This window comes from Sparus aurata, chromosome 2, assembly GCF_900880675.1.
Source record: "Sparus aurata chromosome 2, fSpaAur1.1, whole genome shotgun sequence".
Taxonomy (NCBI): domain Eukaryota; kingdom Metazoa; phylum Chordata; class Actinopteri; order Spariformes; family Sparidae; genus Sparus; species Sparus aurata.
This window is the reverse complement of record NC_044188.1, coordinates 34940287-34968109: the sequence shown is the minus strand read 5'-3', so window position 1 is coordinate 34968109 and position 27823 is coordinate 34940287. Positions and strand designations below refer to the sequence as shown.

At 40.9% G+C, this 27823-nt stretch overlaps 1 protein-coding gene across 10 annotated transcripts in view; it reads right to left on the bottom strand.

Moving 5' to 3' along the window:
* The window catches only part of sez6b (seizure related 6 homolog b), a 437962-nt gene that overhangs the window by 180813 nt on the left and 229326 nt on the right, over positions 1-27823 (bottom strand). For 9 of the 10 annotated variants that reach the window (XR_003981115.1, XR_003981113.1, XR_003981114.1 and 6 more), the window contains 2 exons: positions 22019-22204; positions 1216-1384 (listed from right to left, as the gene is read on the bottom strand). Coding sequence is in view for 7 of the 10 variants with exons in the window: in XM_030393105.1 (XP_030248965.1) it covers positions 1216-1384; positions 22019-22204 (355 nt within the window). In the remaining 3 variants the exon portion in view is untranslated. The remainder of the gene's footprint in view (positions 1-1215; positions 1385-22018; positions 22205-27823) is intronic. The other variant, XM_030393151.1, reaches the window with a different exon arrangement.

Genomic DNA, 27823 nt, shown 5'->3' with positions numbered 1-27823 from the left:
TACCTTACTGAGTCATAATGAAAAGTTTTTCCCTGAAGCCACTGTCTGAACTATCTATTTATTTATTATTTTATTTTTCCCTTTCTTCATCTTCTTTTTTTAAAATTATTTATTTATTTACTTATTTATGTATTTTATTTTTAATTTGTACTCTATCCTGTACTGCAAACCTGAAACGGCACATTGAACGAAAGCACCAGGCGAGCCTTTCAAGGTACGTGCAATGAAATGAATAGTGAATAAAAAGTGAATAAAAAATGAAAAGACACGGCAACAGCGAGCCAAAACAGATCCTCTACCACCCAAATTGATGTCTTCATCTCCCAGCCGCAGCTGGACAACCTGGTTTTGCAGAATATTGTGGGAGAGCTGCAGTTTCAGTGTTAAAACTGATATAATAATAGCCGTCTGTGGTTCTATATGGGCTGTGGCAATAATTTTGAAAAATAATAGCTCGCATCAACATATTGGGAAAAAAAAGAACTATGAACTAGTTCATTTTCGGAACTGTGAACTTAGTTCAAAATTTTGAATTATGAACTATGAACTGAACTAGTTCATTTTAAATTTTGTGAACTGAACTTTGAACTAGTTCATGTAGAAAGTGAACTTTCCCAACACTGACTGTGGCATCCAGGAAAGATGCACGAGCGATGTGGAGGAGACATGATTTGTTAGCTGACTGGTTGGCTGGTTAGCTAGCTGCAAACTATTGTAAGCAATGCTATCCAAGACTGGAGAGCGAGTGGGAGAACCGCTGAAGCTGACTCGCTGAACGTATTTATACCACTTCCGCAGCAGGGCCGGGTTTATGATTTCCGACCCTCCCATTTCCGACCCGCCCATTAAATCCTGAACACAGAAATGTTGTAAAACAGTTTGTGAGCCTAGCTCCAAAATTACATTTGAAATGGTCGAATGGCTTTTACATGTTTTAAGTAAACACATTTATGACCTGTTTAATGTGTTTAGAAGAAAATGGCTGATTTTGCTTTACACAGACTTTTAAGTTGACTGTGTTCATAGAATTTTGGTCACTACTCCAAGCTTGTAATCACACTCTAAGAAGGAAGAAGAATACTCACACAAAAAGAAAGAATGCAACATAAATTACTTCCCTGCAGAAATCCCATAATAATAAAAGTAACATTGTGTTATGTAATCTGGTTGTACATTTATGATATTAATAATGTATGTTTTATGAGTCCTGCTTACCGATCATCATCCTCAGCCAGCGCCACCTTCTCAAAGTGGATATGTAGTTTCTGGCCCTCCGGGGCCTCCAGCAGCCAGTGGCAGGTCAGGTTGTTGCTGTAGTTGCTGGGAAAACCAGGGGAGACGATCCGGCCGATTGTTACGTTTCTGATCAAACCACCACATGCAGCTGAGAGAGGAGAAGATGAAATGCACAACTGACCTCTATTTTTCACTTTGAAAACACACTGAAAGTCAAACAAATCCATTACCTTGTGCTGAGAGAACCATGTCCCTCATTGTCTTACTGATCACATGTTAACCTCATTTGAGTATCAGTATAGAGAGACAGAGAGTAAAGTCATGCTGCGATTTTTCATGATTGCAGGACTTCTTAATTAAATAAGATTTTGCTAAAACCATTTATCTCACCAAATCAAGTGACAAAGAACATATTAGCTGGGGGGCAGTACATATAGTATCTCACAAAAGTGAGTACACCCCTCACATGTCTGCAAATATTTTATTATATTTTTTCATGGGACAACGCTGAAGAAATGACACTTTGAAACGATGTCAAGTAGTCAGTGTACAGCTTGTATAACAGTGTATTACTGTCCCCTCAAAATAAGTCAACACACAGCCATTAATGTCTAAACTGCTGGCAATGTTTAAAAAACAAAAAAACAACAAAAAAATATCGATTTTATAAATTGGAGTGTGGAAGATTAATTGAGGAGTCTCAAAGTCTGAGGAATGAAGCAACTCTGTAGTCTGCTGGTATAGTAGCGGATACTTCTGTAAGCAATGCGAACAGACTATGGCTGGGGTGGGTGTTGTCGTTCAATCAATCAATCAGACAATCAATCAATCAATCAATCAATCAATCTTTCTACAGCACTTTTCATACATCCATGTAACACAAAGTGACTCACACAATTTCACACAAACAGTGAAATGCATACAGTATCAGTCAAAAGTTTGGACACACATCCAAACTGAGTCAGAACACGTATGGAATTATGTGTAAACGAAAAAGTGTTTAACAAACCAAAATATGTTTTTATATTTTATATTCTTTAAAGTAGCCACCTTCTGCTTTGATGACAGATTTGCACACTTTTGGCCTTCTCTCAATCAGAATTTCTTGCCTTCTTAATATGTTAGAGATCATTAGTTGTGTTGTGTAGAGATAGGGTGGGTACACAGTTCTATACAGTGAATAGCCCTATTCAACAACTGTTCTAATCCATATAATCGCAATAACCACCCAGCTAATTTAAGAGAATGACAATCCATCATTACTTTAAGACATGAATGTCAGTCAATTTGGAAAATTTCAAGATCTTTCAATGTAAGAATGTTGGAAAATCATTCCAGGTGACAACTTCTTGAAATTGATATATAAAAATGTATATGAAATTTAAAACAAAAAAAAATGTTTACTACATAATTTCATATGTGTTCCTTCATACTTTCTAAGTCTTTAGTATTGATCTAAGATGCAGATAAAGTAAAATATAGAAAAAACATCGAATGAGAAGGCGTGTCCAAACTTTTAACTGGTAGTGTATATATATACGGAACAAGCAATACGAAACAGGAATTTACAGTAGGAACTGAGGAAGAGCCATCTTGAGTAAACACATAGATAAAACACAATCATTAATAGAATTGAGGGACAATACATTGTCATTAAAACTTAACTAATTGAAAATACTTAACAGTACACTGGAGTCAAAAAACCTGACACCACAAGCTAGAATGTGCCCTTCTAGCACCTGTCCCAAGGGCACACCACCCTCTTCACCACAGACAACTACACAGGTCCAACAACATGACCTAGAAGCTAAATCCCTGTATTCTTGCACACAAATCTCATGTCTATCATTTTACCATGCTCTAGGCTTACTAGGCACTGTGCAGACATTTCACTTCTCCAATATCACTGATTCTTTGTAGATGGTACCAGTGATGTTCTGGGTAATTTTAATCACCTGCTGCATAGCCTTTCTGTCCTGGGCTGTGCCTGAACCATGCCAGTTTGTGAAGTTTCTAGTCAACATGCCCCTCTGGCTCCAGAATTTAGCTGTCTTAAGTTTCCTGAGTAGGTACAGTCTGATTTTTTTCCAGGGTGGCAATTGATGACCAAGATGAGTTTTCTGTGATGGTAATTCAGAGGAACCTAAAATTGTTCACCTGCTCCAACTCCACCGACGTAGACAGGGGTGTGTGTCGTTGCCTCATTCTTTCTAAAATTAACAATCAGCTCCTTGGTTTTGCTGATGTTGAGCAATAGCTTGTTTTCTGTGCACCACTCTGCATGATTTCCTCCCAGAAGGAACTCTCATCATTGTTTATGATGCAGCTGATGATCCTGGTGTTGTTCGCATACTTCACAGTAGAGTTCTCTTGATGTCTAGGAGTGTAGACATGAGTGTACAGTGTGAACGGGAGGAGGCTGAGCACACAGCCCAAGGGGGGGTTTGATGTTGAGCACTAATTTAGAAGAGGTGTGACTGCCAATCTGTACTGTCTCAGGTTTGCGTGACAGGATTGTGATACTCAAACCCAGAAAGTTAAGTTTTCAAATTGGCTTCATGCACTTGATTGTATTAAATGCTGAGCTGAAATCCACAGACAGCATTCTAATGTAGCTGTTTTTATTCTCCATGTGGTGAAGACTAAGTGGAAGGCAGATAGATATGGAAAGCCAAGGGGTGAGGGTCCAGCCTGGCAGGATGCTGTCTTTGATGTGCTGGAGAAAGCCGTTTCTCAAAAGCACCTTATCGGGATGGGGGTGAAAGCCTCAGGGGAAAGGTCATTTAGACTTGACACTGCAGACATTTTAGGTGCAGGGAAAATGATGGCTGTCTTAAGGCAGGAGTGTCTTCCCTGAGAATGAGATGAGGAAAATGTCAGCAATAACTTCAGCTAGTTGATTGGCTTATGTTTCAAGTACATGGTCAGGTATATTATCTGGACCAGCAGCCTTATTTATATTCACTCTCAGTAGGATTGTTCTTACATCTGCTGTTGTAGCTGACAGTGGCCAGTCCTCTCGAAGCAGAGTAGACTTTACGGCTGTGTATTTGTTGGAGAACACAGTGAGGATAAAATGTGTTCAGCTCATCTGGCAGTGAGGCCTCACACATGATGAGCTCTCCTGCTTTTGTGACCTGTAATGTACTGGATCACATATCTTTAGTGCTGTTGTTGAGGTCCTTTTAAGTCTTTGCTGATTTCTCCTCTTTGCCTCCGTGATGCCAGTTTTCCAGGGAAATTAGCCTGCCAGAATTCCTATACAGTACATTGTAGTGGCATTGGTTTATTTCAGTGAGATGTAAAAATGCCTACCTGCCAAATTGTGTGCTTCATCGCAGCCAACCTTAGAAACATTTCCTCAAATTGTTGCACTGACACAAGCAATTAACAACAGTCATAAACAATTTGGTACTGCTGTATTCCACAAAGCTTACTATAAACAGTTTTCAATGGATTTGCTTTCTAAAAAATCATTGTGTGTGTGTGTGTGTGTGTGTTAAGTTATATGGTATAGGCAGACAATTCACCTGAATAACGTAAGTTATGACTATGGATCTATATGAGACCGAACGATGACCGTCACCACAGTCTTCACCTTGAATGTACCATCATCTCCCTATCCTCTAGACCAGTGATTCCCAAAGTGTGGGCCATGGCCCGTGAAGGTACTGCAGGTGGGCCGCGAGAGGTCATTTTCTATTTTGTAATTAAGTTTTAAGTTACCATTAAATATTAATGTTTAAATATTTTGATTTTTAAAATTAATCACAACTAATAAAACAAAACCATGTGATTTAAATGACCTGTTATTCTTCATTTATCTGACCTATTTTTAAGCCAGAACTTATCTTATATTTCATTGTTGACGGGGGAATTTTAATTGGGGGGATACCTCCATTGACGGATTACCGCATGGCCAAAGTGCCCCAGAGCCAATTAAAAAAAAATATTGGAATGAATGTGGTTTTGAAAATGAAGTATGATAATAAAATCATTTGAATGTTTTAGAAATTATAAGATTAAATCAGTAATGTGTGATGACACAATGACGTACGTCCTTATGGGGTTCTTTTCTATAATAACTTCCTACGAATGTAATAAAACAATGAATAATGGTCGTGGTGGTTGTTGTTTGTTTGTTTGCCGACATACCTACTAATACTGACCGTGGGTGCAAAATCCAGCTGCTGACTCTTCGCTCCGCTATCACACAACGGATCTCTCTCTCTCTCTCTCTCTCTCTCTCTCACTTGTTTTGTGGCACATGAATATCTAGTTTAAACAGATTTAGTTCTCTGCATAAGCAAAATGCTTCTTAGAGGATCATATCTCTCTTTCTCACTTCTGTCAGTGCTGAACCAAAGAAGACCTGACGCATCACTACCTGCCAAGTCTATTGATTTCCTCCCTCCACTCAAAAACGTGTTTTTCATATTGTTCCTACTCTTTATGGTTGAGTTTCAAGCTTTTGGGATGCCAAATATTTGCATATTTCTTGTTTCTGGAATTTTTAATGAGGGAAAACATTTTTAACAAGATAAGGGCCTACTTAACTTGTTTGTGAAAAACTATATCACTATACCAATACTATATACCCAACTGAGTGATGAATGCATTCATTGTGTCATGATATTTTTTTAAAAAACGAAATAACACCAAAATGTACATTTTAACCAGTTTAATTATACATGTATCAATATTCATATCATCGCACATATAGTAAACCGTAATTATTGCATATTCACACACGATTATAATAGAGAAAACTCAGAACAAGAAAATTAGCAATTAAAAGTAACTTATTTGATTATAAAACATTTCATTTTAACACTTAATAATATATAATGAACAAATAATAGGCTAATAATCGAAAAAGCTGGAGACGAGCTGATCTAAAAAATAAAAAAAAAAGAGCCGTTACGATCACTGGTCACAGTCTCTGCAGATAACCGCTCCTTGCTCTCCTCGCACAGTTAACACACTCCGGCTTGTGGCATTTCAAGTGTCCGACGTTTGGTTCCGTTTGCAGCTTTTCGGACCGGCACTGCCTCCGTGTCTGCTGCTGCTGCTGCTGCTGCTGCGGTGGTTGCTTCCGCTGCTGCTCACCTTGTGCCGACTGCCGCGGCCGCTTTCCCCTCCATGTATTCTGCCCTCAGGTCCTCTGCCAGCTGCTGCAGGACTTTCCTCCGGGCTCTCCTGCTGCTGGTGCTCCCTGAATAAGATGCGGGCATTGATCCCAGCCAGGTCGAGGATGATAGAAGACCGCCACCGGCCATCTTCCTCCGCCTCTGACGGAGTATGCCCTCACATCTGGTCCGGGTCCTCGCCGTACTTGGTGTTGTTGTGTAAATCACAGACTCTGGTTTTGTCTTCGCCCCACTAAAGGTGCCCACAGCTGTGTGCACGGTGCTCAGGATGCAGACATTCTTCCTCGGCTTTCCCTGCTACACAGTCAGAGTCGCATCACTTCAGCACGTAAGCACCTCGGACAGCTCCGCTTGCTGTTTCACGGAGGGGGGTCTCCGGTTAGAGACAAGAGAGACAATGAAAGTAGCAAACCGCGTGAAAAATGCAACAATGAAACCCCGCGAAATGATGTGCGGTCATTATGACCGCTTATGGCCGAAATAGGTAAAACATATATTTTCTTTTTTTGTGTGTGTGTAAGTTATATGAAAACTATTCTAAATTAAAATACAGACACTTTTAGAAAAAGGGTTAGAAGCAGTCTCTAATGTTTGCATTTTCTTATTTATTTACACTTTTTTGTAATCATTTCACTGGCGGGAAAGAGTAACAATGGATCGGTGGCTGTCAGGAGTCAAAAGAAAAGCTGTTAATGAGTCAATCTCAACAAGTGAAGAGGGTCAAAATGAAAAAACAAAAAGAAAGGCTCATCGAAAGTATTCACGTGAGTCCCTATCGCTTGGATTTACGAGTGTCGGACCAGAAGACAGCCCGCTGCCTGTCTGTGTGTTGTGCTCAGAGGTGCTGGCAAACGAGGCACTGAAACCAAGCAAGCTCCGTCGCCATCTAGAAGCAAAACATGGACAATATTCCTCAAAGCCTCGAGAATTTTTTGAAAACAAGCTGAGAGAGTATCAGAGCCGTACAAAGGCAATTGAATCCACCTATGTCACTGGGAGTGAAAACGCCAAGGCGGTGGAGGTTTCCTACCGAGTGGCAAAGCTGATCACCCAGGCCGGGAAGCCACACACCATCGGGGAGGAGCTGATTTTACCTGCTGCCAAAGAGATGGTTGGAGTGATGGTTGGAGAGAAAGCAGCTAAACAACTTGACGTGATTTCTTTGTCTGACAACACAGTCAAGTGCCGTATTGACAATATGGCTGAAGATGTACTTAAGCAGCTAGTGACCAGAGTACAAGCAAGCCGTTTTTATGCTCTCCAGATTGATGAGTCCACGGACATCGCAAGCTTGGCAAATTTAATGGCATATGTCAGATATGAGTATGATGGAGAAGTACACGAGGACTTTCTGTTTTGCAAACCGTTACCTTCACAAGCTACCGCGGAAACCATTTTTGACACTCTGAATGAATTCATGGTTTCAAGTGAAATAGACTGGGCAAAGTGTGTGGGACTAAGCACTGACGGAGCTCGGGCCATGGTGGGGAGACTGACTGGAGTTGTTAAAAGGGTCAAAGACGTGGCTCCGCTGGTCACAGCTGTCCACTGCAGCATCCACAGAGAGGCGCTGGCCACAAAGACGATGCCTGCGGATTTTAAGACTGTTATGGAGGAAGCTGTGAGAACAGTCAACTTTATCAAAAGTCGGCCACTGCAATCACGCCTGTTTGCCATATTGTGCGCGGAGATGGGGAGCGACCACCGGCAGCTTCTCCTGCACACTTAAGTCCGGTGGCTTTCACGCGGCAAGGTTCTCACACGACTTTTCGAACTGCGAGACGAAGTCAGGACATTTTTCGTGGACTCCCGGTTTGAACTGTCTGATCGTTTCTGTGACTTCAAGTGGCTGTGCAAGTTGGCGTATTTGTCCGACATTTTCAGCTATTTAAACGGACTCAATCTATCTCTCCAAGGAAAAACAGCGACCATGTTTCATGTCTACGGTAAGATAGAAGCCACCATAAGGAAGCTCGAGCTGTGGGACCGAAGAGTGGGTCGGAACAACTACGAGTCCTTTGACAATCTGTGTGATTTTGTCACCAAAGAGAAGAGGCAGGTCCCGGCCTCCGTGGCAGGTGCAATCAGAGAGCACCTGAAAACCCTGAAGATGCAGCTCCGGGAATACTTCCCTGTGCTCAGCGAGCAACACAGCTGGATACAGAATCCATTTGCCCCCCAAAATGACGATTGCCATCGCAGGTCTCAGCTCCAGGGAGCAGGACAGCCTCGTGGAGTTATCTTGTGACACTGCTCTGAAACTGATCTTCACACAGAAGCACTTGGCACATTTCTGGATGCATGTGTACCCAGAATATACTGATCTGTCTAACAAGGCATTGATGTTTCTGATGCCGTTTACAACCACCTATCTGTGTGAAACTGGATTTTCAGCACTTATGGCTTTAAAGACAAAGTACAGGAATAAACTGGATGTTGGACCTGATCTCCGCCTAAAGCTGACGTCTATTCAGCCAGACATCAAGACTTTGACAGCTGCAATGCAGCAGCATCACCCCTCTCATTAGGTGAGTTGCAGTCGACACAATGTAATGTTACCCAAAGTGTGGCTCAGAATCAGTATATAGAGATAAACACAGAGACTGGACTAAGTCTTGGGTTAATGTCACGATGGACTTGTGTGTGACATAGCACTTTGGTTTGCACCGTTAAACGGCCCAGTTATGATGGATTGTAAATAAGCATTCATGTGTTGTAAGAAATTCAAGTATTGTTCTGATTCAAAGTTTAAGTAATGTTTTGTATTTTTCTCCTTCATGTTGTTATAGGGCTGTTTTTTTATGTATATGCCTACGCTTTTTATTCAATGTCAAACAGCCAGGATATGGCCTTGAAAGTTTACTATGTGTTACTATTAATGTCCTACATTAGGTGAGATGCAGGTGACATAATGTGATCAATATCCAGTGTATCCATATACTGTTTGCAGGTGGTCTCCTTAATGTTAATTAATATTCTGAGAGAGAGAGACACAGAGAGAGAGAGAGAGAGAGAGAGCTTTTGTGCCGTTGAACGCCTAAAAATATTACACGGCAGCCCAGCTGTGATGGATTGTAGTAACTGCATGTGTTGAAAAAGTGCATGTGTTGGCCTGATTCAACATTCAACTTTCAATTTCTGCCTGTTGTTTTTTTTCATATTGATATTGGGTTGGATATTGTGAAATTGTATTGTATTGTAAAAGTATTTTATTAGTCACTGGTAACTGTACATTGGTTACTGTACAAATCGTTATGTGCATGTTGATGGATTATTAATGTGAATGTTATTGCCATAGTAACATATTGCTCTGTTCATGAAATAAAAGAAGATATAATTCATCTTAAGTCTTGTGTGTTGATCAGGGTTGTTGGGTGGGCCGCGAGAGATTTTCAGATTTTTAAGTGGGCCACGGCACTCTGAAGTTTGGGAACCCCTGCTCTAGACCATATAACAACAAAGTCATGTGACTGACCTTAAGGAGGCTTGAATCGCCGCCTATAAAAGCATTCAGGTCAGCACTAGGGCTTTGACTCCGAACTTCATTATTCGAATATAAGTCGAATATTTACAAAAATAAAGATATTCAAACGAATATTAGGAAGCCATTAATATTCGAACCTGTTATGGGCAGTATTTTTTGTAAATGTATTTGCTTGTAAACATTGTTTTCAATTCAGATTCCGAGGCTTTTTCACGCCTGGTGAAGTTGTGAATCACAAGCTCATTAGCAAGGCTATTATTGGTCATCTGGGCTCCTGTAGGTGACGTTAGCATCCTGGTTAGCGCCTATTTTGTATACCAGAACAATGGCTGTGCCAACGCCTACAACAACTACGCCTAAGGTGTTCGAAATCTACACTCCAGATCATCTGAAAAGAAACGTGTGGCACTACTTTGGGTTCCCAAAGGAACAGGGAAAAATCACAACTAAGGACAAAGTGATATGTAAAATATGTATGACCAAACTCACATACCACGCGACGACCAGCAACTTGAGAGCCCAACTGTAAACTCCAAAGCCAAAAGAGGAGGGGCAGTCTGACTTTTAATAAAAATAAAAAAAAAACAGTTGTGTGTTTTTCTTCTGAAAACATCATTGCCTGCCTGTTGACATTGACTGATACACTGCCCTCTGGTGGACAGAAAATATACAACTTAAGTTTGATACCAATATAGGTCTTACTGAAGGCATTTAATCGTCAAAATATTATTCATAAATATTCGAATATATTCGACAATTAATATTAATAAACAAACAAACCTTGAAGATGATTTTTGGCCAAAAGTCAAAGCCCTAGTCAGCATGCCTCTTCCTCTTGCCCGCAACACCTCAGCCCGTTCTCAGCACCAAGAGATATGACGGTCATCTTTCGATCTCATAGATCCATAGTTATAGTCATAACTTACGATCTTTTCCGACCTCACTCAGACCGTCACCACGGTCTTCACCTTAGATGACTAGTACCATCAGTGTGGCTAGGAACAGAGGACTCCACCCCTCCTCGTCCAGCAGCTGAGAGCACAGCGGAGCCTAGTGGAGAGAGCGACGCCACGTTGACCCTGTAAAATCTGGCAAGGGTACAGGGGACACTCCAAGAAGCTGCTGCGCAGATGTCAGAAAAAGGGACCCCCTGCAGAGCAGCCCGGGAGGTGGCTACACTCCCAGCGGAGTGAGCAACCACGTTTCCCAGGACCGGGAGGCCCTGCACCGAGTATGCCTCAGAAATAGTATTGGCCACCCAACGGGACAAACATTGCTTTGACACGGGGAGGCCCAACTTGCCAGCACGGAAACACGCAAACAGCTGAGAATGTGAGCACCTCAGAAACTGAGTATGTGCAATGTAAGCCCTGAGTGCCCGCAAGGGGGAACAAAGTAGTGTCAGGTCGAAAAGCAAAGAACTCAAAAACCTGGTTCACTGTCTGAGGGTTTATGACCTTAGGCAGAAATGCAGGATTTGGCCAAAGAGAAACACCAGTGTCATCAGGCTTCCACCTCAAACAATCCCCACAGACAGAGCGTGTAATTCACCCACTGGTTTAGCTGAACATATAGCCAAGAGGAGGGTTGTTTTGTGAGACAGGAACTTGAGGGCGGACTGATCAAGGGGCTCATAAGGAGGTTGAGTCAGGGACCTCAACACTGACTTGAGGTCCCATGGTGGAGCTCTGGGGGACCTGGTGGGATGCAGGCAACAGGCCCCTTTAACAAACTGAGACACCAAAGGGTGCCTGCCTACGGTAACCAATCTACTGCCTCATGAATGAAAGAGATAGCAGCAGTGTTCACCTTAATGGTGCTAGCAGCCCTCTCTTAGTCCAAGAGAGACTGAAGAAAACGGAGGACCAGTCCAATGGGGCACGTAGACGGGTCGACACGTGCGCGTCAACACCATGTCAAGAACAGCCTCTCCGCTTCTGGTTATAATTGGCATCTAATCTCTGAGAGAGGGACTGAGGAGGGGCCATGCCCAGAGCTGCAAAAGAGCAGGTCTAGGCCTCACCAGTGAGAGTAGGTCCACCCTGACTGGTAGGGCCCAGGGTTGACCATGGAACAGGTGAAGGAGCATGGGAAACCAGTGCGTCCTCAGCCACCGGGGAGCTATCAACAGCACCCTATAATGGCCCATGGTGACCCTGTTGAACACCTGGGAAATAGACGGGATTGTTGGAAAAGTGTTTAAAAACCACTCCGGCCACTCGTGAGACAGAGCATCCAGCCCCACAGAACCCCCCCTGCGCATTAGGGAGAACCACATCCTGCAGCGTGTTGTTTCCGCAGAAGATAACAGGTCAACCCAGGCCATGCCAAACCGAGCCCACAGGAGGGCCACCACTCACAGGACCCATCCTGGATAGGAGGTCTGCCACCCGGTTCGCAATGCCTGGAATGTAGACTGCCCTGAGCGACGCCAGATGTTGAGCCACTCAGAACCGAAAGTGTATGCGCTACCTGGAGGCAACGCAGAGACCTGATTCACATGGAACACTCTTTCTTCCCAGCTGTCCAGTCATAGCTGGGAAAAAGATTTGGCGGCCGTCCCCCCATCCCTATGGGGCATCGGCCTGAAGATGGCAGAAATGCAGCCTTTGGTCGGGAAGAAAGGTAAAGCAAATTCTGTGGTGTGGAAACACTTAGGTTTCGAGGAGTCTGACTCGCAACAAAGATATTGTGCAAGACATGTCACGGGACAGAGTAATACATGACCAAGTAGTGAAGGAAAAAAACAACTCAAAAATGAAAAGCTCCTGCTCCAACTCCTGCCACCGCATATCCACCCAGCTCCCATAGGCATAAGGAAATAACATGATTGCCAAAGACATGTGCACTATCAACACCGTTAGCAACCCGGGGTTCAATTAACTGATTTACACATTGGACAAGTGGTATGTGTTACATCACATCACCATATCAGCAGAATTGCGCTGCCTGCCCTTTATGACGAATGTCACGGAAAAGTTGCAAGAGAAGTGTCAACAGCATTATATTTGGCCACCACAACAGACCTATGGTCGAGCTACACCGGGATAGTGTTTATTTTTTACATATTATTTAACTCATTTTATTGATATATTTTTCTCTTATTTATTTGCATTTTCCTTGTTTTTCAGGTCAAACTTATCGTGTTAAAAGAAATACCAGAGTTAAAAGTTCAATAAGTGCTTGTTCTCAAATCAATGAATAATCGTCTTTAATATATCGTGATTACAATATCAATCAAAATAATAGTGATTATGATTTTTGCCATAAGTTGGGCTGCCAACAAGATGGCAAACGCATTGCCAGAGCGGGCAGCCCGGGTGGCAGCATTGTGAGAGCCACACACCAGACGGTCAGTCTTTTCGCATTCCTTTACAGGACAGCGGGGGTCACCCGTTCTGGGCCCAGAGACCTAAGGGCCATCATCTCCCTCTCCACTGGGGGCATGTCCCCCATGATGGTATCAGGAGCATACAGGACCTTCGTCAGCCTCCGGCATCCAGCATTGAATTGCAGTGCACCACTAGGGGCATCCCACGATTTCCTGAGCATCTGCAAAAAACAAATCTGCTGCCATAGGAACAGATATGGGGTGGTGAGACCAGCCCAAACCAATGTAGCAGGTGCCACAACTGAGATGTTGAGTCCCACAATCTTCACAGCACTCATAATTTTGGAAATTATGTCAATGGCAGAAAAGTCGCCCCCACCAGCGGGACTGAGGATTACTGAGGAGGACCTGAGCTTTTTGTCTGACCCAGCAGCGTCAGACTGTTCACCATTCCCAAAAGGCGAGCCCGGCGCATACAGGGAGATAATGTCCGGATTATCATCTGCATCCCCTTTACCACAAGGCAACTCATCAGGGGAGGGGACATCCCCCGATGTGCCTGTCATGGCAGGCCACTGGGCCTCCGCCCTGCCCAGTCTCTCTGACAGACCACATATGGCAGCCAGGATTTGCAATTGGGTGTCTCCCTGGCCATCCTGGCCACCTGGAGCATCCACCGGGTCCTCTGACTGCTGGACAGACTGCTTCTCACCAAAGCCAGGCCTTCTCTTATGGGTAGGGGTGCGTTCATGTTTCCGATTCTGGGAACATGTCTTAGGAACATGCACCCCCCCCCCCCCCCGCCCAACTGGGAAGGGTCAGGTTGCACCGCCCCCGCACGAACAGACAGTTCCAGTCGCCTGGCTCTGCAAGCCCGTTCCTCCCTGGGCAGCTCTACTGCCACTGCACAGGGGTTGGCAACATCCTCCAACACATGGGCCATGCCCAAACAGGAGGAGCACTCACGACGGCCCTCACGGGGGTCCAAAACCCCCCGGCAAAAGTGACACACACGAGAGGCCATTCCTCTGTGTAACCAACAGCTATGAATAGCTGCTCAAAGAGTTACCAAATACCAGGCTGCACACAACCGGTCACTAGAACGAAAAAAGCCCGCCTACTGCAAAAAACAGGGATTTAGGGCGAACAAACATTTCTGCTACTGCGCCTTTAAGTTTATGTACAACAGGAAATAATGCAAAAACGGCAGAAAACTAAACAAGCCCGCCTACTGCGCACAGAGGCAAGGGGACTACCTATTAACTTAATTACTAACAAACCAGGTCAGCAAAAAAAGCACCACCCGCGACCAACTTAAGCTCACCAGCCCCACTCACTGTGCGTGAACGCATGAAGGGGAGGACACAAGCCCACATCTGCTGTGGACAGTGGGGTAAAACGGGGAAATCAACAACAATACTGACAGGAGGAAGAAGCTCCTAAGCACACTTAGAGTAGGTCCACGCCTACGAAAACAATCTTTTTTTCCTTCATCTTCCTTGGTATCGTTTCAAGAACATTTGCATCCACATGGATCCACTGAAAACAACTGAAAACACTGTAGTTCATATTCCAGGCCTATAGGTGGTGCTTGAAATTCACCAAAAACAGAGAGGAAGAGACGAAGCATGTGCATTAAGTATGCACGCTGTAAACAAACAGACAGTAGACGGAGAAACCAAACACAACAAGAAGAAGATGAAAATGGCTAGTGCAAGGGAACCAGAATCGTTTGTGTTGACCGTTAATGAGGTTGAATTGCTGCTGCGACTCACACTCAACTACAAGGCAAGTAAGATGCAAGAAAGGCTCAATATCTTCAGTGGTACGAACACAAGCATGTAGTCCGCCATTGTTGTTGTTGTTGTTATGAGACGTTGTGGGGTTCAGAGGTCGGAGGCAAGAGGTCAAGGGGTGGGGCAATGGCGTCATTGTTTTGGAAAGTATGCGGATTCGCTGTCCACACGAGAACGGGAGGGCTGCATTTTCGGATTTTTCCACCCTGAGACCCGTTTTCAAAAAAGTGCGTTTTCAGGTGCTGCGTTTTTAGGATCCCCGTGGACGGTCGGCCAAAATGATACATGTGTGTTTTCCCAAAAGAGCGTTTTCGTGTGGACGGCCTCTTAACCATTAACCAAGTTGATAATTCATATGTATAGAGGAGAAAAGGCTGTGAAAACAAAACAACTTACCACAATCTGCGGGTAATGACAATCTCCTGAAACAAAGAGAGAGGTTAAAATGCTCTGCATGTGGTGTAACCTCTGTTATGCTTACAGTACATCAAATGCACAAAGGAAACAATCCACATACAATCCTCAGGGGCACAAGGCACCTGCACCGCAGTGACGGATTGTTAATTGTGGAGTCGTAAAATGCTACTTACCTGTGGTCTTGGATGAGGCGAGTGAGGCAAAGAGGAAGAGGCGTGCTCACCTGGATGATTTTATAGGCGGCGAGTCAAGCCTCCTTAAGGTCAATCATGACTTTGTTGTTATATGGTCTCGAGGATAGGGAGATGATGGTGTCATTCAAGGTGAAGACCGTGGTGACGGTCTGAGTGAGGTTGAAAGAGATTCAGCAGTGCTAACCTAAGGGTTATCCTCATCAAGGCCTTATAATTAACACATATATGAAAATAATAAAACAGTGTTACTGCATTATTTACATTTAAGAGCATTTGTCAGAGGCTTTTGTCCAAAGCAACATATATACATTCACTGATGGCGGTGGCTGCCATGCAAGGTGCAAACCAGCACATCAGGAGTAGTTTTGGACCAGGGGAATCGAACCAACATCCATCTGACAGCCAGACGCTAGCTCTACCCCTGAGCCACAGCTGTTAGTGTCTAAATTACAGTTTCTTCAAGTCCTCATCCACCATTTTACTTAGTTTTGAATGCATCCCAGTGTATAGGACAGCGCAACCTACAGGAGGTGGCTGAACTGCAGTTTCATACACAGAGTCTTTCTTCTGATTTCGTTGTTGAGCGGTTCCCACAGTTATACTCCTCTAAAGGCCAGTCATTCCAGCATTTGAAAATACTAAAAGTACTGAATGAGGTGTAACGGAGGTCCTTGCAGTCGCCGTTACCTGTATCAAATGTGACATTATTGGCGACGCATATTTGAACAGTATAATTGAACACAGTAAAATATTGCCACAAGAATAATGACATGAGTAATATAATGATGACACAAAGCTATTATTACGTTTTTAAAACCTTTATTGGAGGGTTTGTCTTTGGCCGTGTATGTGTTTTCTGCAGGCGATCCAATGTGTGTGTGTGTTCCGGATGCCGGGTGGTTCAGGGGGTCACGCCCAGTGTTGTGCCTGAACGCGTTCAATGAACGATCGTTCATGAACTTGTTCATATTTTGGGCGAACGTGAACTGAATGTACTGTATTTCTGCCTGATGAACGTTATTGTGAACGCATTCATTCTGACGTTTATGAACGGCGTGTTATCACAGTTTAACTTCGTTCAAGACAGTGCCAGATTTCCATCGAGCCTTCCAGGCGAAAACCGCCTAAAACACACCGTGAACAGTAATATGTAGCGGAAAATCACCCAGTCTGGCTGTTGTGTATAAAAAGGACGCTGGACGAGAGGTTTCTACACGCAACTCGCTTTACTTTCGATCAAAACGAAACGAAAACAGCTGCATACCAAACATGCAGTGAAGCATTACCAAACGAACACAGATTATTTCATCCTGAACGGACACAACACTGGCAACACCAGCCTCCACAGAGTCGCACCGCCGCATGCATCATCAATGTGCTAAGCATGGAGGCAAAAACAAATGAAGGCTTCACATCTGTTTTTTTTTATTGTGATATATCTAAAAAGTTTTGGAGTGATGTTGAATCTCATTTTTTTGATGCTGCTAACTCTGTCCATTCTCTTACCCTTAAACATGTTATTTGCTATGTTAACCCAGAAGATAATGCTCTTAAACACATGATGAACTTTGTTATCCTATGCAAAATGTTTTATTCACAAACAAAAATTTGCAAAATCACTACCTAAATTTGCTCCTTTTCTCCTGGAACTGAGCTCTTTGCTTAAATCTCTGATTTTGTTAAATAACAAAAAAAGTAATACCTTACTGAGTCATAATGAAAAGTTTTTCCCTGAAGCCACTGTCTGAACTATCTATTTATTTATTATTTTATTTTTCCCTTTCTTCTTCTTCTTTTTTTAAAATTATTTATTTATTTACTTATTTATGTATTTTATTTTTAATTTGTACTCTATCCTGTACCGCAAACCTGAAACGGCACATTGAACTAAAGCACCCGGCGAGCCTTTCAAGGTACGTGCAAGTGAATAAAAAATGAAAAGACACGGCAACAGCGAGCCAAAACAGATCCTCTACCACCCAAATTGCATTAACGGTGTACAGTAGCGGCTCCGCTGTCTTCATCTCCCAGCCGCAGCTGGACAACCTGGTTTTGCAGAATATTGTGGGAGAGCTGCAGTTTCAGTGTTAAAACTGATATAATAATAGCCGTCTGTGGTTCTATATGGGCTGTGGCAATAATTTTGAAAAATAATAGCTCGCATCAACATATTGGGAAAAAAAAAAGAACTATGAACTAGTTCATTTTCGGAACTGTGAACTTAGTTCAAAATTTTGAATAATGAACTATGAACTGAACTAGTTCATTTTAAAATTAGTGAACTGAACTTTGAACTAGTTCATGTAGAAAGTGAACTTTCCCAACACTGGTCATGCCACCTGTGGAAACAATTAGTTGACATGATTAACGGAGCCCAGAGCAGCTATTCCATTGCTCAGTAAAGTATCAAATGATATTATTAACTGTGTAATGATTAAGGTAAAGAGTTGCAACATTGTGTCTTGTGCTTAACACTTACCTGTGCTCTCCTGTCTCCGACTCCCAGGGTACGCAAGTAAAAGAGTCCCCAGGGAAACAAGCTTTATGTTTGTTAGCTTTGCTGTGGCAGTTTGTAGTTGGTAGCTATAACTGAGTTAACTGAGATATTTTAAATATTTAGCTGTGTTGTATACTGGAGTTGTGTTGTATTTAGGTGTGGGGTATAAAATGGGTCACATAAGGGCACCTTTCTTTTTGGTAACACCCACAGGTGGAGGCTATAAATGGCTGCACTGATCTCAGTGTGCAGAGAAGTGACAGTAGTCAACTGTTAGCTGAAGGAGATGAGAGGATCAGAAAATGTCATGTTTGGCAGCTTACATGTAATGGAAACTTATATTCGTCGGAAAGAAAGGAGTGATGGTTTGCTTTTTGATGGTTTGAAATGTAAGGCTGGTGTCACAGGTGTTTGATTTCAATGTACAAGGTAACATTATCTGAGATTACCTAAACTTTAGCAACGTTAGCCAACATTACCTCAATGTTTAAAGAGATCAAGAGAAGCAGGTGGAGATGATGCCTCTTGTATGTATGCTTTTGCTGCCTGTGTGCAGAGAGGACAGGTGGACAGATGGAATGAAACAGCAGCTTAGATGTCAGCTACTTTTTCTTATTTTTTAAAAAATTCAATCGATTTTAATTGAGTAATATCAAGTTCTGTGACACATAAAAGATGGAAGAGTTAAACCAGTGTGATTGCGCAACTTTCAGGCCTTGATGAGATGTTTTTTTAAAATGGGTTCACAGTTAAAACAGCATTTACTGCTAATTTAATCTTTAAACATTTAAAACATTTAGTGAGCTGAGGAGGACAGGGGCAGGGGTTTTGAGCAACAAGCACATAGCTTATTTAGCCTGCTGTGAATGTTGTGGTGGACTAGGTTTTATAATTGATCAGACTATGACTGTTGAATTGGATGTTTGATTGATTTTTTTTTTTTTAAGATTAAACAAAAAGAGGAGGATCTGACTGTTGATATACACAGTTGTGTGTTGGCAGAACACTTTGAATAGTTAATTGCGTGTTGCTCGTTATTTGAATAATAATAAAACAATGAGAATCTGATTAGATGTGGAAAGCAGTTCTGGGTTAACATCACTGAGCCACACGAGAAAATCCATCTACAGCTATAGGAAAATGTATGTGTGTGTGTGTGTGTGTGTCTTGTTTCCCAGATGATTAGGTCGAGGTTACTCATACAGACAAAGCTTAATTAAAGTAGAGCAGGAAGAGTAAACCCAGTGGCATCCTGCCCAGCCTTTTGTAATCACACTTCAATATACTTGCTGTATGCTCTGAAACACAAACACACACACACACACACACACACACACACACACACACAATCTAGATGGCAGAGATATAGATGCACAGTCACACAAACTCCCCTTTTTGAAAATGCATTTCAGAGAAACACTCCCTGTACTGTAAATCACAGTGGTCAGGAGTAAAATGGTCACTTATTATTCATCAGCCAGCCTTAGCAGAGTAGAAAGAAAAAAATAATGTCTCTGTCTTTCTGTCTCTGTATCTGTCAAACAAAATGACCTGATCTAATAGATAACTCTTGGCTGGATAACCACCAAAATTGACCCACAATGCTGAAAGAAAGACTGATGGAAGTTGTGTGAAAAGCTTGCAGAGTGATATTCATAACAAAAGCAGGAGTCAGGGTTCAAAAGGGCAAAGTTAACAACAGAACAGAACAGCAAAACAATATCCTTACACTAAGTTATACTAATAATAACTATGCTAAGGCTAATGATAAACCAAGTATTAAGAAAGTTTTTCTTTTTTAATACTTGGTAGTGCAACTGTTGGCAACCTTATCACTTATAATGCTATTAATAAATGAAGCTTAGCATTAGTTCATGCAGGACACAGAAGTCTGTGCCCCAGCTGTAATCAGCTGCCAGCCTGTCGATTGAATCATCTTTACCAATCAGTTTCACCCCAATCACAGCTTATCTCACCACAAGCAGGTTTATTTAAACATGGCTCCCCTCTCGCTCATAACCGCTCCTATTCAAAACCTTCCCCTACACTACTGCTGCAGCTGGGAAGCTTGGCGCCAACACCCCAGCCTTCACCTTTTTTTCTTTTTGAATAGAAGAAGAGGGCTCAATGTTAAAAAACAGTATTATAACAGTATAAGTATTGTGGCTCATGGTAAATGGACTTGCAATTATATAGCGCTTTTCTAGTCTACTGACCACTCAAAGTGCTTTACAATACTTGCCACATTCACCCATTCACACACACAATCATACACTGATGGCAGAGGCTGCCATGCAAGGTACCAACTGCACATCAGGAGCAATTTGGGGTTCATCATTTTGCTCAAGAACACTTCAACATGCAGCTCAGCTCAGCCATGGGGAGCTGGGATTCGAACCAGCGACAACCCGCTCTACCTCCTGAGCTACAGCTGCCATGGCTCCATCTTGTGCCCCAGGGAGGTTTTCTGCATTGCGTTCCATTTTTTGCTTGGCATGCTGCATAGTCAGTTCAGGGAACAATTTAAGAAGAAAGTTGTCAGGACTGTATTTGTTACAATAAAGTGTTGTAATGAGTGTTCCTGGTTGAACGCTATTAAATAAAAAATTCAAGTTGTGGCTTACTTCTTAGCAATGCATGTCTTCTTATAAATATTCAGCTTGATTGTATTATGTAGTTGTTTTATGTATTATTGTATGGGTATTATTAGAAGTGATATCAATTCTAAATATGATAAGAATTTGAATAGTTATATTACTAATAGTAAAGGTAATGCTCATAGTTTCTATTTACAAATAACTATTTCTTGATTAGGTAGTTTAGAGAAACATCTTTTATTATTTCAGATGTAATCCACAGTATGTGTATGTTTTCTGTCAATTATTATATTGTATTTACTATATTACATATTTTAAGTTATATTTTAAGACTTAATGCACAGTAGCACAACAGAGTAATAATAATAAAATTCAATAATTTAATAATAATAATAATAATAATAATAATACTAATAATAATAATACTAATAATAATAATAATGATAATAATAATAATAATAATAATAGTAGTAGTAGTAGTAGATTACATTCCTAAGTTATATATTTGTAATGTATTGTACATATGCATAACATGTATTATTTATCATGTCTTATAAGAATTATAACATTACATGCATTACTATATTAAATATGTGTTAAGATAAAAAAAAATGTGTGGAAATAATGTTGAATAATTATTCTGATAATTCAGCTCATATTCTAAATAAAATTCATAGTTTTATAATACATTTCCACATTGTGTAAGTATAATTTTATTGTTTACAAAGTTACATTCTATTTTGTATATTAGTTATTCTAAGTAGTGTTAAATAGCCACTACATAGTATTGGAGAAGAAATTAAAACTTAGGAATTCTATATTTACAATATCAAGGAGGTAATAATACAAACAAATAAATATTATAAATATACATGTTTATCCACAACTTGATAAACAAGCATCAAAGAGAAATAAGGTCTCCAGAAAACTGCTTGAAGCTAGGCCGGCGGCAGGGTCCACCACATATATATACAAAGTAAAACACTGTGAAAAAAGTTTGTTCGAATTACTCAGTTATAAAAACTAAGTTACTAAGTTAGAATTATGATTTTAAATTGCATATGAATAAAACAGTAATTACATTCCAAATGAGTATATACCACCATAAATCTGACATTCTGTAATATCTCAAATGGTTGAATCCCTTGAGAAATACACTGAAAACTCTGAAAAACTTTTCTTGTGTCATTATACAATGTAAATTACAACAGAAAACATATATTTATGTCGAATATAAGATGTAGAATGGTAGCTGGAATACCACGGCAACTCTGTAATTATTTTATTGAGTTTTATCCTAGTTGTGATGTCTTTACCAAGGCAGTTTGGTTCCTTGCCACTCCAGTAGGGGGTGCTAGCGTTGCAGCAGGTCAGCACACTGGAGCCTTGCAGCTGGTAGCCAGTGAGGCAGGAAAAGAAAGCCTGTCCTCCAGCATGGAGACTGCTTACTGATACATCACCGTAGAGAGGTCGAAGGGGGAAGACACAGCTCAATACAAATGCTGTGAAGAGACACAGACAGAAAAACATATGACAAAGGGAGAGAACTGAACTAAAAAGAAGTGATATTTTTTATCAAGAGTTATACAACAAGTAGTTCCGACCAAGCAATGTGATTGGTCAACAAGAAATTTCGACCGTGCTCAAATCAGCATGACAGCACGCCTGACTCATTACTCAAAATATTACTCCGCCAAGCCTGTGGCAACATTGTATTCATCTCCATGGCAAAATTGTAACTGTCAGAGCAGGAGTAGGAAACGGCGGAAAAATAGGCTACAAAATGGATCGGTTTGTTATTAATTTTGATTTATGTGCTTCAGCGTCTGTCCGAGGAGGACAGCAACAGGGCCAGGCTGGGAGCCAGCAAGGAGCTTGAGATAAACATGCGGGAATGAGTTATCAGCAAACTGGCATGCCACCAGAGAGTGTCCCATAAAATGATCAGGGTGATGGCGAAACAAATGTACGCCACCGAGACTGACAGCAGAGATGAGGAGTTTGCCGCAAGTGCAAGTGATTTTTGAGAGGAAGGAAATAAACGCCTGGTCTGTTAAGTGATTGAAACAAATAAATGCCTGGCTATTATTTATTTTCCCTTCGGTGTGAGAGACACTATTGTGGCCGCGGTGAAAACGTTTTATAAAAAATATGAAAGAAAAAAAATCAACATCTTTGTTATAACTTGGGCGATAAAAACAAACATGTTCTGTTCATCTGTGCAGTATTGATTTAGTTCGGGAAATTCTGAGACCGCGATAAAACATTAACGTCAGCTCAGAGTTCACTCATCTGGGACTAGAAAATCTTTTCTGTTGCTAGGTCGTTACTAAGGTTTGGATTATTTGCTGTAGTGGTAAACGTTCCATTACACAAATGAGTCTGCTGACATGACTGATTTTGTTTCAGTTATTAGTCAGACCCCATGTGTTTCCATGGAAACGCGACGCACACTCGCAAAAACCTTTAAAATTTTAGCGCAAATTGTCCATCAACATGGATATATTTTGATTATACATTTTATTTTTGTTGGTGTTAGTTGTATAATCGCAATATTACCCTCGAGGGTGTGCGTCATTTGAGCACTTCAGTGCTGCTTGTGGACCTCGGCGCAATTGCCTTGGTCCCGACCGCATCACTGTTGTGCTCAAATGATGTTAAAGCACACCCTCTCGGGTAATATTGCTTGACTGAGTTTTAGTGGGAGATTAGAATGACTGAGTGTAGAGTGTAGAGCATCCTCCAACATTCCAAAAAGCTCAAAGAATTGGCTGGTTTAGGCTGTAAAGTTTTTGGTTTTGGATTGTTTGTAGCATGAGTAATCAAGCCATAAACCATTCATACTCAAAAGCTGTCTTCGTTGACTGATTAACTTAAACTGGTCTACTTTGCCACTCCTCTCGTTGGATGCTAAGCTACTGTAAATGCAACTAAGCACTCCCTGTACTTGTTTAACATCAAACGCCTACTTAGAAAGAAAGGGATATGCCTCTAGCCTCTCAATGGGTAGCATCTACAATGGAAGTGTTTCATTGATGGTAGCTTAATAATCACTGATACAATACCTATTTGAAATAACTAGTAAATCCTAGTTGGTGCATGAGAGTTTAACTAATAAATCAATAAATCAACCTTTATTCGTAGGGCACCTTTCAAACAAATCATAATGCTTTATCGTCCATTACCGTAATATTAATTTCGGGATTAATATGGGATATTAAAAAACTGAAATGGATTAAAAGATAAAAGAGACAGATATAAAAAGGGTTAAATGATAAGAGCTAAGGAACAAATGATTATGTAATGCATTATGCCCTTCGAGGTATCCATATTAACACCTCGAAGGGCATTATCCTGCTTATACAGGGTCCCCCCAGGATTTTTCCACTCAAATGTAAGACTTTTTAAGACCTTTTTAAGACCACGTCCAATGAAATTTAAGACCAACCTCGCACCTATTCTGGCATACATTTATGAAATAATGCACATGACTTTGAGGAGCTCCCTTATATTTTCATTTGATGTATACAAGCCCTTAGCAAAAAGTAGTTTATTCAAGTGTATTACAAGTATACTTATTTTATACTAAAACTGAGGCAGTATACTTGAAGTGTACTTTTTATATACTACATTTTATATAGCCTACTTAAGAAAAGTATAGTGAAGTATACTTGGCTTATACTGAAAAGTATAAAGAATAGTCTAAGACTAAGTACATTAATACTTAGACTTATACTTTAATACTAAAGCTTATACTTGTACTTTAGTATACTGTGGACTGTGGCGCAAATACTCTCGGGTATTCTGTTGTTGTTGGTGTAATTATGGTTCGTGAATGTGTTTGTGAATAAGATGATGTGTAAGACGGTTGCAGGTTAATTCACATCCTATTATGTGGTTAAATTGTGTCGAATTAACAAAGATGATAAAAATGTTGGTACCGTGAGTGAAGGGGTGTTTTCCGGGAGAGACTTCCCATCTGTTAAACTGTGGGCATGTATGGTAATAAATGGTGAATCTCTTGCTAGAGCTTGCCACATTATAAGTGCCAATATGTCTTGATGTAAGTAAGGAAAAAGGTTGAATCATTGAGTTGTGCTTACATTTAATTTAGCAGAATAAAATGTTTTTCACTACAGACATTTGCTTCGAGGTATTACCCCTGTTATAAACTTACATGTTAATAAACTAAAATGTGGACTAGAAGTATATACTTAGTACACTAGTAGTATATAGATGGGTATACCTGTTGTATACGTCAAAGTGTACTTCTGTAAACTTAAAAATGACCGTATAAAGTATACTCAAAGTATACTTTTATTAACTTAAAATGTTCCAATTTAGTCCAAAGAAGTATTAAATCAGTATACTTTCTAGTACGCTACAAGTCCATAGTATACTTGCTATACTTATACTTATACTCAAGCATACTTAACTGGGATATGGGTGCCTGCCTCCGTGTAGCTCCTGAGCACGCTAAATGTTTAGCACTCTTCATGAGCGACTCCAAGGCCATATGTCCCATTGTGCCGAGCTTGAATTTTTTACGGCACAGGCTGCACTGAGCCTCCCACTCATTCCCTGGTACAGCCTGAACCCAGACATATTTTAGTCACTTAGCCACAATGGATTAAATCTGCACTTGCCCATCCCAAAGTTGCTGCGCAAGTGACGACCTCAGCGTGTCAGTGGCTGACTGTGCACTCTCCATCATAATGCTGCTTTTCTTTGTTAGTTTACTTAGTATACAGTTATGTTGTTGAGCTGTATCATGCAGGTAAGAAAGGGAAAAATTAAGACCTCTGAGAATGAAATTTAAGACATGTAAACAAAATTTAAGACCTTTTCAAGGCCTTAATTTACGGTTATCAAATTCAAGACTTTTTCAAGTTTTTAAGACCCCGCGGGTACCCTGTTATACCATGGTCACTTGCCAAAGAAAAGAAATAAGGATTATTAATTTATATTTTCATGCGTTTTCCAATCAAAATATAAAGTTTTTCACAAGCTATTTCCCTGGTAATGTTTGAGGGTTTGACTAACAATCATTACCCTCCTGTAAGGTTCTTATGCAACAGAAACGGTGTTCACTCTTCCAGTAAATAGGACAGACCTTAGATACGACTTGGCAACGGGAGATATTCTAATTCGCTCAGCGATGAGCCAGAAAGCTAACGCTATGCTAGCAAGATTCAAAGTCAATAAGATTGCGTACGGTTGACAAACAGTAAAAATAATTTGACAGTATGTTTAACAACAAGACTAGCTAGCTATCTAGTCATGTCATTGTCCCCAAATCAGTATCAAGATTTTCACGAACAAATGATTGGCCGTGTGTAACGTTACTGAAGTAGAGAGTCGAACAGCGAACGGCATGTGAAACTATTTGTTTATGTGATACAAAGCATCAGTAAGTTTAGAGAGGAAGTGTACTTACTGCAGTTTGTGTGTTACAGTCGCCACCATGTGAACAGACAACTTGGCTGGAACTACTTAGTATGTGTCCATATATCAGGGATTAATGGACACCCTGTGTCATGGTTCTGTGTCTTGTTGTGTCTTAAGTAGGGCTGTCAAAGTTAACGCGTTAATCGCGCGTTAACGCAACATCCTTTTAACGCCATTCATTTTTTTTAACGCCATTCATTTTTTTTAACGCACGATTAACACTCACATAAAAAAAAAGGAACACGCATTGTTTGATTTACGGCCGTCAGAGGCACCTGTAGTCTTGATCCAGAGGGTGGCAGAAGAATAAGAAAGGGAATCAGAAGAAGAAGAAGCAGGGTTCGCATTCGGGAAAGACACGGGGGACTGAAAAGCGAAAATGAAAGTAAATGGAGAAAGGACTTATGAACGGCAAATTCACTTTCAAAACACTGCCAGATGGTTCTATTGATAGGACAAAAGTTATCTGCACGTACTGTCGACATTAAATGAGTTAACATTGAAGTACAGCGAGTCTCAGCAGATATCATTTGCAAGCCAAACACATGGCAGATGCAGAGAGCCCACTGCCCCTCCCCCTTCGCCACAAGCTTTTAGGGTGAGGGGATATTTTTTGAGCCTTTTATTTTCCTGCATGATTTAAAGTGTTGAATTACATTTTCATAAAGCAAGCATATTTTCCCTTTCGTATGTTGTTAAAAGTATTAATAACATAGAAAAAATACAGAAAGAAATGTGCCAAAAAAAATTGCAATTCATTTGCGATTAATCGCAAGTCAACTATGGACAAAATGTGATTAATCGCGATTAAGAAAATTAATCGTTTGACAGCCCTAGTCTTAAGTCTTGATTTCCATGCCCTCTTGTGTCTTGTCAGTGTCTCTTCTGTGTTTTTCCCTGCTTTTCCCTTCCACCTTGTGCATGTTTGTCTCCCTCATGTCTGCCAGTGTTATTTCTCCTCTGTGCTTCCCCGTCATTATCTCACCTTCCCTCTTCCCTCCTCTCTCACCTTACCTGCTCCTTGTCCTCTCATCAGTGTCTGTGCATTTAAGCCTTTGACCCCATTCACTTTTTCTCAGTTTGTCGCGTGTTTCCCAGTGATGTTCCCTGAGTCTTCTCCTGTGTTCTCCCCAGTGGTAGGTTTTGGATTTTTGATTTCTTACTTTATACTTTTGGATTTTAACTTTGTTGAATTGGTTTTGTTGCACTTTGTTTGGCTATGTTATGTTGCTACGTTGTTTTTTCGTCTTTTGACTCCTTTAAGTTTGTTCACTCGGTTTTTTGTATCCCTCAGCTTTGGTATTATTAAAGCTCGCTTTTTGTTCACTCTTATCTTGCCTGCTGTGTGTCTGCATTTGGGTCCACCCTTTAACCCGTGACACCCTGCAGCCAATCAGAATCAAGTATTGCCCAAGACAATGGAATAAACAAGAAATAAAATACTATACAAATTTACTACATAAAAATATGATTATGATGACAAATGTTAATATAACAATGGAATGCCTCAGATTATTGTAATAATGATTTAAAAATCAACTGTTGATAAAACAATAAATTATTTTTTTAAAAACACTAAAACCATATAACTAATAAGACACTTCATAAGAGACGGAGTGAGAAGATGAGTTTAAGTAGTATTAATAAGTATTGATATTTCCAGCTCCTCTCAG